This window comes from Pan troglodytes, chromosome 5 (genome assembly GCF_028858775.2).
Source record: "Pan troglodytes isolate AG18354 chromosome 5, NHGRI_mPanTro3-v2.0_pri, whole genome shotgun sequence".
NCBI lineage: Eukaryota > Metazoa > Chordata > Mammalia > Primates > Hominidae > Pan > Pan troglodytes.
This window is the reverse complement of record NC_072403.2, coordinates 112651959-112664746: the sequence shown is the minus strand read 5'-3', so window position 1 is coordinate 112664746 and position 12788 is coordinate 112651959. Positions and strand designations below refer to the sequence as shown.

The following is a 12788-nucleotide window of genomic DNA, read 5'->3' as shown; positions in this document are numbered from 1 at the left end:
ATGAACTGTGTGCTCCTCTTTACATTCGGGGAGCTATACCACAATAATCTATACATTCCACATTTATTTATGTGAACTGGGCTTAAAAGATGTTATATTATTCACTGAAAAAGCAAGCTGTTCTGTATGTGTAGCACAATCCCATTTGTGTAAGAAAAACATGCGCAGTATATTTATGTTTTTATTCATTCATTCATTCAGTTAATGAACATTTATTAAGCACTTACACATGTACCAGCTACATACTTCTAAGTGCTATAGATATAGTGATAAACAAAACAAAGTTCTTGCTTACACTTAGATTTTAGACTGGTGTAGAATTGGGTGCATGTGCATGAAAAGATATGCAACAAGTTGAAGAGTGGTTTCTTTTCTTTCTTTTTCAATTTCAACTATTATTTTAGATACAGGGGTACATGTGCAAGTTTGTTACATGGGTATATTGCATGATGCTGAAGTTTGGATGTCATTCTTCATAGAATTAGAAAAAACTATTCTAAAATTAATATGGAACCAAAAAAAGAGCCCAAATAGCCAAAGCAATCCTAAGCAAGAAGTACAATAAAAGAGACATCACACTACCCACCTTCAAACTATACTATAAAGCTATAGTAACCAAAACAGCATGGTACTGGTACAAAAACAGACACATAGACCAAATGGAACAGAATAGAAAACTCAGAAATAAAGCCACATACCTACAACCATCTGATCTTCAACAAGGCTGACAAAAATAAGCAATGGGGAAAGGACTCCCTCTTCAATAAATAATGCTGAGATAACTGGTTAGCCATATGCAGAAGAATGTAAATGGACCTTTACCTTTCACTATATACAAAAATTAGCTCAAGATGGATTAAAGATTTAAATGTAAGATCTCAAACAATAAAAATCCTACAAGAAAATCTAGGAAACACCATTCTTGACACTGGCCTTGGCAAAGAATTTTTAGCTAAGTCCCCAAAAGCAACGATAACAAAACCAAAAATTGACAGGTAGGACCTAATTAAACTAAAAAGTGGGAGATAGCAATTGCAACAACAAAAAAAAATTTTGACAAGTAGGACCTAATTAAAAAGTGATTTCTTCAGTAGAAATGAAATTGTAGAAATATTTGGGACTTGTTTACTTTTTACCACATAAATTAAAAATATGTGTATATGCACACACATGCAGAAAACACACAGGGTTGAAATTTTCAAAGCTGATTTATAAAACAAGCTTTTAGCTAAAATCCAATTTAAGAGCAATTTTTAAAATCCAGGTAGTTGTCAGACACAGATGAAGTATGACGAAGTCTGAAACTATCATCTCTATTCTCTAGGTCCATTATTCCTACAAGGCATGTGCTCTGGCCCACATGTTATACATGAGGTCTCATAAAAGAAGCATGCAGGGCATGATTTACACAAAGGAGAGCTATTTTGATTATGAAATGTTTTGATTTTATGTCCTGATACTTAACTTACTGATGTTTTTCAAGGAGCCATACTATTACAATCCATACACCACATTTATTTGCAGTGAGCCACCTACAGAGACCATGTCCATCCAGCAAAGATAAGGACTTTCTTCAACTTTAGAACATTAGAGGCCAAGTAAATATCATTAGTATATTTTCCAAGAGGTCTATCATTCATGATTACAAGGGATTTTACTGTTACAGTACATCTTTCTTTCCTGAGCATCCCCAGTAGAAAAAGAAAACAGATTGTAGTCTTAGTGCTAATCCTTTCTGTATGTATGTACAAAGACACATAGATATAACATTATATATCATAATATTTTTAAGCAGGCATTATAACCTTAGAAAGTTTACAAATAATTTTGAAAATTGTTTATAAATATGTAATTTTTTATTTAAAATATAAATTAATTGTAAATAGTATAGTTTCTATATAAAATCTATAAATGTTATAAACTATATCAAACTATATATTATAGGTTTATTATGTATTATATGCAATATATTATTATATAAATATATAGTGTATCAATATATAAGTGTATATCATATATATTATATATGTATAATAATTTCATCTTCACATTGTCATCTGTATATTGTAATCAAATTCTAATTATATCATTTTGTACAACTTTGCCCATAAACCTTTGCTGACTTGCTGTTTGTTATCTTAAGGAAAATGGTCAAATTGTTTAGCTGGATGTTAAAGACTATTAATATTAAAGCGCTGTCTGTCTAATTTTAACTTCTACATCTTCATCAGCTACCAGAGGTTCCAGCCACACAAAACTATTTGATCTTTTCCCTACTTCCTTTTAAATATCATTGAACCTCTTTCAAAAACGAAACTAATCTAACTTGAGGCAGAATGTGTTGTTGGTTGTGAGATAAGGATTGTAAATGCCAAATTATGTAATGCCTTCTTTTTTTGTAACTCTACCCATCCATCTATGGAAAATTTACTGTTCTTTTGAATCCATCAAATGCCACTTCTATGATGTGTTTCCTAGTTACTGAATCACAATGAATTACACCTTTTCTGTGTTTTCTTTGTACTCCCTTTTTTTACATAGTTTTAACGCTTATGATGATCTTCCTTATAATTTCACAACTTACTATAGTGAATTCTGTCTTCATCTAAATGCCTCACTAGAATTCAGCTTCCTTGACAGATGTGTCTGTGTGAATCTTTTCATATTTTCGAAGTATTAGTACAGTGCTCATAGTTATTTTTATTACAAAACAAAGCTCTTATTTTTATTTGTTCCTTGTGATTACCAAATGTTCCCAGTAGATGGCACATCACATCACACTTCAACATTTGTAACTAATGTAGAGGTGCCTTCCAAAGCTATTGGAAGGCAATGTAGATTTTGTTCAGGTTCTGAACTTACATGATGATATTAGGCACTAAATTCATAATACACTTGGCATGATTGGGAGAAATTTGGAAAAGATAAAAGTCTAAGAAATCTTAAATCTATTTTATTTAACAACATGAACTAATAATTAACCTACTTTTAGTAAGTAGGGAGACTTTATCAGAACTAAATTTTATGTGAAGGAAAACATCATAGAAATATACTGTCTAATCCGAGCTAATGATAGGGAGAAAGCTATAAATTTTTAATTTTTTGTAATTGTCAATAATTAATACTTTTAAGGTAAATAGGTATAGTGTATAGACTTGAAGGTTTGGCTTAAGACATAACATTCCAGATTATTTCTATTTCAAATGAAGTATTTCTCACATAGATTTAACTATATTAAATAACTGTATTATAATTATACTTTTAGATTTAAAAATGTTGTTTTAAAATGGATTTTTAGCAGAAAAATGTCTGGTGTTTGCCAGAGTATTGTGTCTTTAACATCAAACAACCTTAAAAATATATTCTGTAACTATTGTGTCAAAAATGATTTTAAAACCAAATATCACTTTCATTTCTTTCCAAATCACCACTAGTACTACATAGAACTGTGGGATAATTAATCGTTCTAATTACTGTATGTTGTGAAAGAGATTTCTTTAAAAATAGGTCTGGTGATTATTTCCCCTTATTTAGGGTTCCTTGCTTTTGATGGGATTTGGTTTGGGGTTTTGCCAATATCTATAAGATTTCTTCAGTGAAAACAAATTTATAATAAGATACTATATATGTGTTGGTACTTTAATTTTTACCCATCTCTACTTTTTTGATCCCTCCCTTGTTATGTTTCTGCAAGTAGTCTCTGCATGTGTGGATCTATGTCTTATTCAGCACTGCATCCCTAGTGCCTACAGATTAGGTCCTAACCCAGTGTTGATGGATGGATGACTCTGAAAGTATTAATATTATTCACATTGAACTACTTTGCTTATACCTACTGAGTCTCCTAGACTGAGTAAAATTATTAACAGCTTACTCAGAAAATCATACTGATATATTTTAATTACCAAATGAATGGAAGTTTTTGGCCATCCCTTGGTTTTATCTTTTTAGGTATGTTACATCATAATCAGATAATATGGCCTATATGATTTTTAGTTTTTGGAATTTACTGAGTTTTTTGTGACCTAAAAATACATTTAGTTGTCACAAAGTTCTTAATTCACATTTTTATTTTTATTTTTATTCATGTATTTATTTTTGAAACAGAGTTTTACTCTGTCACCGATGTTGGAGCTCAGTGACATGATCATATGGGCTCAAGTGATCCTCCCACCTCAGCCTCCTGAGTCGTTGGGACCACAAATGTGTGCCACCACACCAGTTAATATTTTTTTTTTTTTTTTTTTGGTAGAGATGGGGTTTTGCCATGTTGCCTAGGCTTGTCTCAAACTCCTGGGCTCAAGCGAGCCGCCCACCTTGCCTCCCAAAGTGCTGGGATTACAGGTGTGAGCCAACACACTCACCCCTCATGTGTATTTTTAATTATAGTGGGTATGGAATTCTATTATGTATCTGTTAAATCAAGCTTGTGAATTATGGGCTACAAAGTCTGACATGATAGGACCCTCAATTGACCTCTACACTCATCTCTGTCTAGAGTTTTTAGAAGTCCTATTAATAGGACAAATTATAATGTTTTTTGGTTAAATTAATTTAAATAACCCATATTTAATTAAAATAATCCATATAGGTGGAATCCACACAGAGTATGATAAGGATTCTCGGACTGTCTGCAACTTTACCTAACTACCTCGATGTTGCCACATTTTTACATGTTAATCCATACATTGGACTTTTCTTCTTTGATGGCCGTTTTCGACCAGTACCTCTTGGACAGACATTTTTGGGGATTAAATGTGCAAATAAGGTAAATACTCTTTAATTCTTATCTAAAAATATTTTTGTTGACTTATCATTGAATACTTGTTTGGAGTTAGAGACTCCAAAAGACCATTTCAGCCTTTTGTGGTGTCCACTGAAATGGCCTTTTGCAGAACACTGAATCACGTTACAGATGTGATATCCTAGACAAAATCAAGCATACTTCCTCAACTATTTGTAGTAGAGTAAGTCCTCCTATAGAAAGTAGCTTGTCATAGTTTGCATTGGTGTTTTCCATGTATGTTACGTATTTTCAGCTGTTAAAAGTTTTACTTTATTTTGACGTGAAATGATTGAAGGGCATTGTGGAATAATAAAAACTCCAATTAAACAAGCAATATATATTGTGATGATATTCATTTAATAGAAATAATAGTACCTCATACTCAATTGAAAATAATATCATAGTAGCAACCATCAAGGAAGGTGTTCTGTTTAACTTACAATGTTCTATGATTACCTTTATTATTATATATATAAATGGCATTTCTAAAATTCTATGCTTTAAAAAGTTTATCTAATTTTAAAATTAGTACTACCTATACTATTCACACTATTAGAGTGCTTATGATAGGCTTATTTTATAATATGAAGGAAAACATTACTTAAAATTTAAACAATTATCATCCTATTCAACAACACCTATTTTTTGTGTAGAAGGAATAGTTTTAGGAAAATATTTACAGGCCTTTTGACATTTTTAATAAAAGAGAACAAGATAAAATCATATGTTACTATGTCAACCTTAGTCTTTAATGTATTACTGTCACTTCTTGTCTAAAAACAATTTCATTAGTAAAATAGAGCCATTTTTACCTTGTACTATTATAGGTAAAATATTCACCTAAAAATATCCAAAGTGACTGTTACCATAATACAACAGTTAATGTCCTGTAACTGCATTGCATGAAAGTTAGGTATCTTCAGAATTCTAGGGAGTCATTTTAGACTTGTACACAAAGGGAGAGTTTATGATATACAATTCTGGATATTTTAAGCTTCATAATTGTTTCAAGTGCTGCTTTTCAGCAATATTTGCTGCTTGTTTTTTTCAGTTATGTTTCAATATAATTTGATTATGTAGTTCATTTTTAACATATCAGTAGGATAGATGTAGAACTTCTTTTATAGCTTTAGAATGTTTTCAGCTTTATAATTTAAAAGATAAGCAGATGATTATCACAGAGAGATATAAAGAGAAGACAGTTGTTTCACATGCTTGTCAGCCACCTTAAACCTTATTTTCTTTCAGTTGCATCATACAAATTGGTAAATCACCTAAAGCTAATTAAATCCAAAGTATATTTCACTACAGTACGTTACCATCATAATCATGAAAGGAATGGGAGAATGATGTGAGTGTTATGTCTAATTTGGAATAATGGCTTTGGCCAGAAATGAATCCAAAGTACACTGAAAAAGTTATTGGGAGTTTTGTCTTTTGTAGAGGGTGGGGATTGTTTTTAAATTATTCATGAGGAGTAAATTATCCTATGATCATCTCATCCTACTTAGCCATTATAGGTCATAAGAGTTCCAGTATTTTAAAATGTTTACATTAATGAAACAAAAAATCCAAATCATTGTCATTTTAGATGTACATGATGCTTTTCATCCTCTTCTAAACTCTTACTAATACATGTTAAGTGGAGAGATAATAGGCTGGGTCACATGCCTACTCCTTTGGGTTAGCCACCTTACCTTTTTGGTTAGAAGCTTTCTCATCATTAATAAGGAATATGAGACACTTTTAAATTTTTTTAAATTGATACATAGTAGATTTACATATTTTCTGGGCATATGTGGGCATAATACATTCATAATTATATGAATATATTGATAATTATATGAATGTATTAACTTACATGAAAATCTTCGGTCAAATCTATTTGACTGAATATCAAATTAGTTTAATTGGGATATCCATCACCTTAAATACTTAGAGACCCTTTCTTAATTCATAAATTTTATATTAGATTTCCAATTAATCTGAAAAATGTTTCTGTAGAAGCATTCTGAATGGCAACCTCTCTCAATATACATTACAGAAATAGTGTGTTACCTTATGTTTTAGCTCTGTGTGCCATTTGACACTTGATCCGTAGTGTTCTCGCAACATTTAGAATCATACAGGAAAGGTGTGCTGTATGGTTTACATAATGAAATATATGGAAAATAGCCTGGAGAATGGGCTTCTCAGAAAAGCAGAGAGAACTTTAAAAATTATTCTAAAATATTTGTAACTAACAAGAATATCCTTAAAGATATTGTATTTTAAAAACTTGGTGGGTTTAGAAAGTTAGTACTCAGAAACTATTATCTGAGTTACTCTATTTGTACTTTTAAGTTGCATTGCATATTTTTTAATGGATTGTTATATGTTATATGTTTATGAGGTATTTGATACCTCTGCATTCTAGATAGTCTGAAAGCTTAAAAAAAAGCATTGTAATTGGCAAAATTTTATTTGTAGTTAGAAAGTTTATAATTGTTTCATCTGATTTTTTTTATGTTTTAAAATCTTTAAGATGCAGCAGTTGAATAACATGGATGAAGTATGTTATGAAAATGTTTTGAAGCAAGTAAAGGCTGGACACCAGGTACACTTATTTTATCTGCTTTTACACTTATTTATCTGCTTTTAGAGAGTGCTTAATGATAAAAATTATTAATATTTACGCTCTTCAGAAGAAAATTTTTCTTTAATTCTGAGGCAATGACTCAGAGGTTCTAATTCTTAATAACTGCTTTAGCCCAATGGGTAAGTCGTAAAAATATTCATAGATATTATCATCCCAGTATTGATAGGTCGTGCTATTTTGTTTGCCATTTTTAATTTTAAATATTATATTCTTACTGTTTTCATGAAGCAATATCAATTGAAATGTAATATATATAATAAAGTTTTGTATTGTTTGATGGTGTTTAGAAATTAAGCACTTTTATTTTTTAATTCTCCATGTTCAATATACTCCCATCAAGATTGTTAAAGACAAAGTGAAGTGATAATAATTGCTTATATAAAAATTGTCCACTTCCCAATTGTTCACGGTTCTTTGAATGACTTTATTATGTCATTTCTTAAAACAATGTGAGCCTTTTATGACATGTAAAGTGTTTTCCTGGCCCTTAAGTTGTTAAATTCCTTTTAAGAGTAGTGAAACCTTTTTTTCCCAGACTAAATCTTGTTTGCAACTCCAGTATATAAAATAAATCAAAGATGATTTGAACTTGAGAGCATGGGACACTGCCTCCTTAAACATTGGAACACTGAGCATTCTTGAGGCATTTTTTTCTGTTTTTAGGAAATAATTTTAAAATCACATTCATAACTAATCTCTAGAGATTGTGCTTGGTTTTAAGAATAACTTTTTCGGAAATCACAAGTATTTTAAGTTGTATACTAGCAATAATAATAGTTGCTAACGTTTTCTAGTTCTTAATAAATGTATGAAGCTGGTAAGATTATCTTATACTTACTGACCAATTGAATTTTCTCTGCAACCTATGAGGCAGGTACTATTATCTTCACTTGACAGATGAGGAAAATGGAGTTCTTTGCAAAATAAAGTAACATGTTCAGGTCATTCTGCTAGTGCACTTTCAGATCCAGGCCATGAGCTGCTAACTATTGTGACATATCACTTTCTTTGCATTTATTTTATGTCATTGTTCTCCTTTGACCCTCATAAAAAACTATTTTGTGAGTTGCATTATTTATCATTTTAAAAATAAAGAAATATAAAATGCCAATATTCTTTCTTTAAATTAAAAAAATCCTACTAAATAAAAACTATTTGCTCTAGGTCAGAGGCTGGCAGAATTTTTCTGTAAAGAGTCTGATAGTAAATATTTAAGGCTTTATGGGCCTTATGTTTTCTGTTGCAGCTCCTTCAACTTTGCTGTTTAGCATGAAAGCAGCTATGGACAATATTTGAACAAGTGGGTGCAACTGTGTTCCAATAAAACTTTATTTACAAAAATAGGCAGCAGGTGCATTTGGCTTGCTGGCTATAATTTGCCACCTCTGTTCTGGATTGCCTCATGAGGTTTTATTTGTAGTGTATGTGTGATGATCCCAAAATGCTGTCTGGAGAAACTTTTGAAAGCATTTCAAAAAAGATTCTAATGGAATGTCCTGTATAGCCTTCTTTGCAAGAGTATCATAAATTCAGTGTAAGTAGCTAGATGTTATCACCATGCACATTTATTTCCAAGTTTTAGATTAGAAAATATATAAACTATATTGTTAGCTAAGGAATGTACCTGTGGAGTCTGTAAACTCTTTTTGTATAGGGAATATCAAAAAGATTCAGTAAATATTTAAATGTTTTCTCAATTTAGTTTTTTTAAAAATACAGTTTATTTTTTAAGAGAAGTTTTAGGTTCACAGTAAAATTGAATGGAAAGTAGAGTTTCCATGTGCTCCCTACTCCCACACAAGCACAGTGTCCCCAGTACCAAAGGGATAATTTGATTCAATCAATGAACCTACATTGACATGCAGATGTTACTCAAAGTCCACAGTTTACGTTAAGGTTAACTCTTTGTTTTGTACATTGCATGAATTTTGAGAAATGTATAATTACATGTATTTGCCATTATAGTTTCATTCAAATTTGTTTCACTGACCTAAACATCCTCTATGTTAAGCTTGTTTTTCTGTCCTCGCGCTTAACTGCTTATCTTTTTACTCTCTCCATAGTTTTGTTTTTTTCTGGAACTTCTTGTAGTTGGAACCACATAGTATGTAGCCTTTTCAGATTAGCTTTTCTTCACTTAGTGATAGGTATTCTAGGTTCCGCATGTCTTTTCATGGCCTGGTAGCTCAGTTCTTTTTGGTATTGAGTAATACACCATTATCCTGGTGTGCTAATTTGTTTATCTGTTCACCTGCCAAAGGACATATTGGTTGCTTCCAAGTTTGGCAATTATAAATAAAGTAGCTGTAAAATCCATGTGCAGGTTTTTGTCCGGACATAAGTTATCAACTCGTTTGAGTAAATAATAAAGAGTATAATTGCGCTGGGCACGGTGGCTCATGCCTGTAATCCCAGCACTTTGGGAGGCCGAGGCAGGTGGATCACGAGGTCAGGAGATGGAGACCATCCTGGCTAACACGGTGAAACTCTGTCTCTACTGAAAATACAAAAAAGTTAGCCGGGCATGGTGGTGGGCGCCTGTAGTCCCAGCTGCTGCAGAGCCTGAGGCAGGAGAATGGCGTGAACCTGGGAGGTGGGGCTTGCAGTGAGCTGAGATGGTGTCACTGTGCTCCAGCCTGAGTGACAGAGCAAGACTCCGTCTCAAAAAAAAAAAAAAAAAAAAAAAAAGGAGTATAATTGCTAGATCATATGGTAGGAGTATGTTTAGCTTTGTAAAAAACTACCAAACTATCTTCCAAAATACCTATACCATTTTTCATACCCATTAGAGAATTTCTGTTGTTCAACATCCTCACATCCTTGCCAGCATTTGGTTTTGTCAATATTTTGGATATTGGCCATTCTAAAAGGTGTGTAATGGTATCTTGTTTTAAGTTGTATTTTTCTAATGACAAGTGATATTAAGCATCTTTTCATATGCTTGACATTTGCCCATCTTCTTTGGTGAAATGTCTTTTCAAGTCTTTTGCCCATTTTTAACCAGGTGGTTCATTTTCTTATTGTTGGGTTTTAAGAGTTCTTTGTATATTTTGTTAACAGTCCTTTATCGGGTATATATTTTGGAAATATTTTCTTCCAGTCTGTTACTTGTCTTCTCATTCTCTTTCCTCTTATTTCTCTTAGTGTTTTTCAGCAGAGTTATAAATTTTAATAAAGTCCAGCTTGTCAATTATTTCCTTTATGTCTTTGGTGTTGTATATAAAGAGTTATTGCCATATCCAAGGTCACCTTGATTTTCTGTTATGTTATCTTCTAAGACTTATAATTTTGTGGTTTTCCATTTACTTCTTTGATCCATTTTAAGTTAATTTTGTAAAAGATATGAGGTCTGCGTCTAGATTCATTTTTTTTGCATATTGATGGCCAGTTGTTTCAACATCATTTCTTGAAAGACTATATTCACTCCTTGTTCCTTAGTCAAAGATATGTTAACTGTATTTATGTGGGTCTATTTCTGGGATCTCTGTTCTGTTTCATTAATCTGTTTGTAAGTCTTAAAGTCAGATAGTGTCTGTCCTCTGACTTTGTTTTTCTCTTGCAATATTGTGTTGGCTATTCGGGGTCTCCATTTAATTTTGAACCGTGAATTAATAACATTTTGCATCATAATTTTAAACTGTGGTGGCATTTCTTCCATCACAAGAGAACCTTTTCTAGTCTATGATAGTTTTTTGTTTTTTGTTTTTTTGAGACAGAGTTTCACTCTTGTTGCCCAGGCTGGAGTGCAATGGCACAATCTCAGCTCACCACAACCTCCACCTTCCGGGTTCAAGTGATTCTCTTACTTCAGTCTCCCAAGTAGCTGGGATTACAGGCATGTACCACCACACCCGGCTAATTTTTTTTGTATTTTTAGCAGAGACAGGGTTTCACCATGTTGGTCAGGCTAGTCTTGAACTCCTGACCTCAGGTGATCCACCCACCTAGGCCTCCAAAAGTGCTGGGATTACAGGCGTGAGCCACCATGCCCAGCCCTATAGATTTCATTATGAATGAGTACTCTTAAATATTTCTTCTCTTTTTAATTAATGGAAATTAAAATATAAATACTTTACTGTGGGACACACAGTAGATATTTTATCTTTTTAATCTAGTCAGGAAAATACCTACCACATCTTACGATATCTTTTGTAACTGATCAGACTTGCATGCATTATGAAAAAATCTTAAGAGGCCACTAATAGAAATGTTATTGTGTTGCCCCTAGAAATTAAAGCAATTGTTATTTTTCTGTCATAGTTAATGCTTAATGACCAGGTAAGGAGGTACCTGGTACTTTAGTATGGAACATAGGATTGCTTCGCATTAGAATAAGTTACTTTTTTAGAGTAAAAAGAGAAATTTTTGAAAATTTTTTCCTATTGAGATTGATAAATAAATGTAGCCATGTATAAACACATAAATAAACATAGACTATTGTAAATTCAAGCTTATATGAGTAAATAGTTTAATAATGCTATTACTGCCAGGACCACAGCTATTTTGAGGCTTTAGAAGCTACGGGTTGCTTAGCCTTTTAGGGTTATAGCCTTCATCATACTATTTATAATTATTATTGAAACGTATTTGTTATATGACTCTAGCTTTTTTATTAAGATGATGTTACATTTTAAAATATTTATTTAAAAAATAAAATGCAGCTGTATCCCCAAATGTTGGGAAAAGTAGCAGTTATATCTTCTATTTTAGATAAAAACCCAAACATATGTTGTAATATAGGGGATCCTAGGAGAACTTTCCTCTCTATCTCTTCTGTTATAATTCCCTCACTGTAATAGGGACTAAGATGCCCCCTTAGGAATCATTGATTATAAAACTTGGATGCTGGCTAGGGGCGTTTAGTCAGTAGAGATGAGATCTTACTGCCAGCTCTTTTATTTTTATTGTAAATCCATTCATTGCATTACTTTTCAAAATGAAAGTTGACTGAGGAGGGCAGGCTCTTACTATGGTAAATTCTGATAGGACAAAGTCAGTTGGAGGGCTAGTTTCACAGTAGTTGTGCATGGTTAGAAAGGATAGACTTGGATGGGATACCCAAGAGAAGTCTTCAGGTTACCAGGGGCTGGTTGCTCTAGGGCATGAAGAACTTAGGAATGGAGAATGCACACAGCTGAGGCAGAATTTAGAGATAAATATCACCTCTCCATCTTTTGTGTGCATATTTTTCCATCCATGAGCTCTTTAAGAATGTGTGACTTCTAAGTTATTTTCTTGTCTGGCTAAAAATGCCCTGTGGGTAATTGTGTAAAGTATGATTGCAGTTTAAGAGTCTACTAACAAACTTTTGGATCTGAGATCGTGTCCAGATTTGTATTTTAGTGCCTTACTGCAAAGAAGAAT

General features: G+C 32.4%; 1 protein-coding gene across 4 annotated transcripts in view; it reads left to right on the top strand.

Moving 5' to 3' along the window:
• The window catches only part of ASCC3 (activating signal cointegrator 1 complex subunit 3), a 374689-nt gene that overhangs the window by 158834 nt on the left and 203067 nt on the right, over positions 1 to 12788 (top strand). For all 4 annotated transcript variants that reach the window (XM_518652.9, XM_009451715.5, XM_063813310.1 and 1 more), the window contains 2 exons: positions 4592 to 4768; positions 7311 to 7382. In XM_518652.9, the coding sequence (XP_518652.6) occupies positions 4592 to 4768; positions 7311 to 7382 (249 nt within the window). The remainder of the gene's footprint in view (positions 1 to 4591; positions 4769 to 7310; positions 7383 to 12788) is intronic.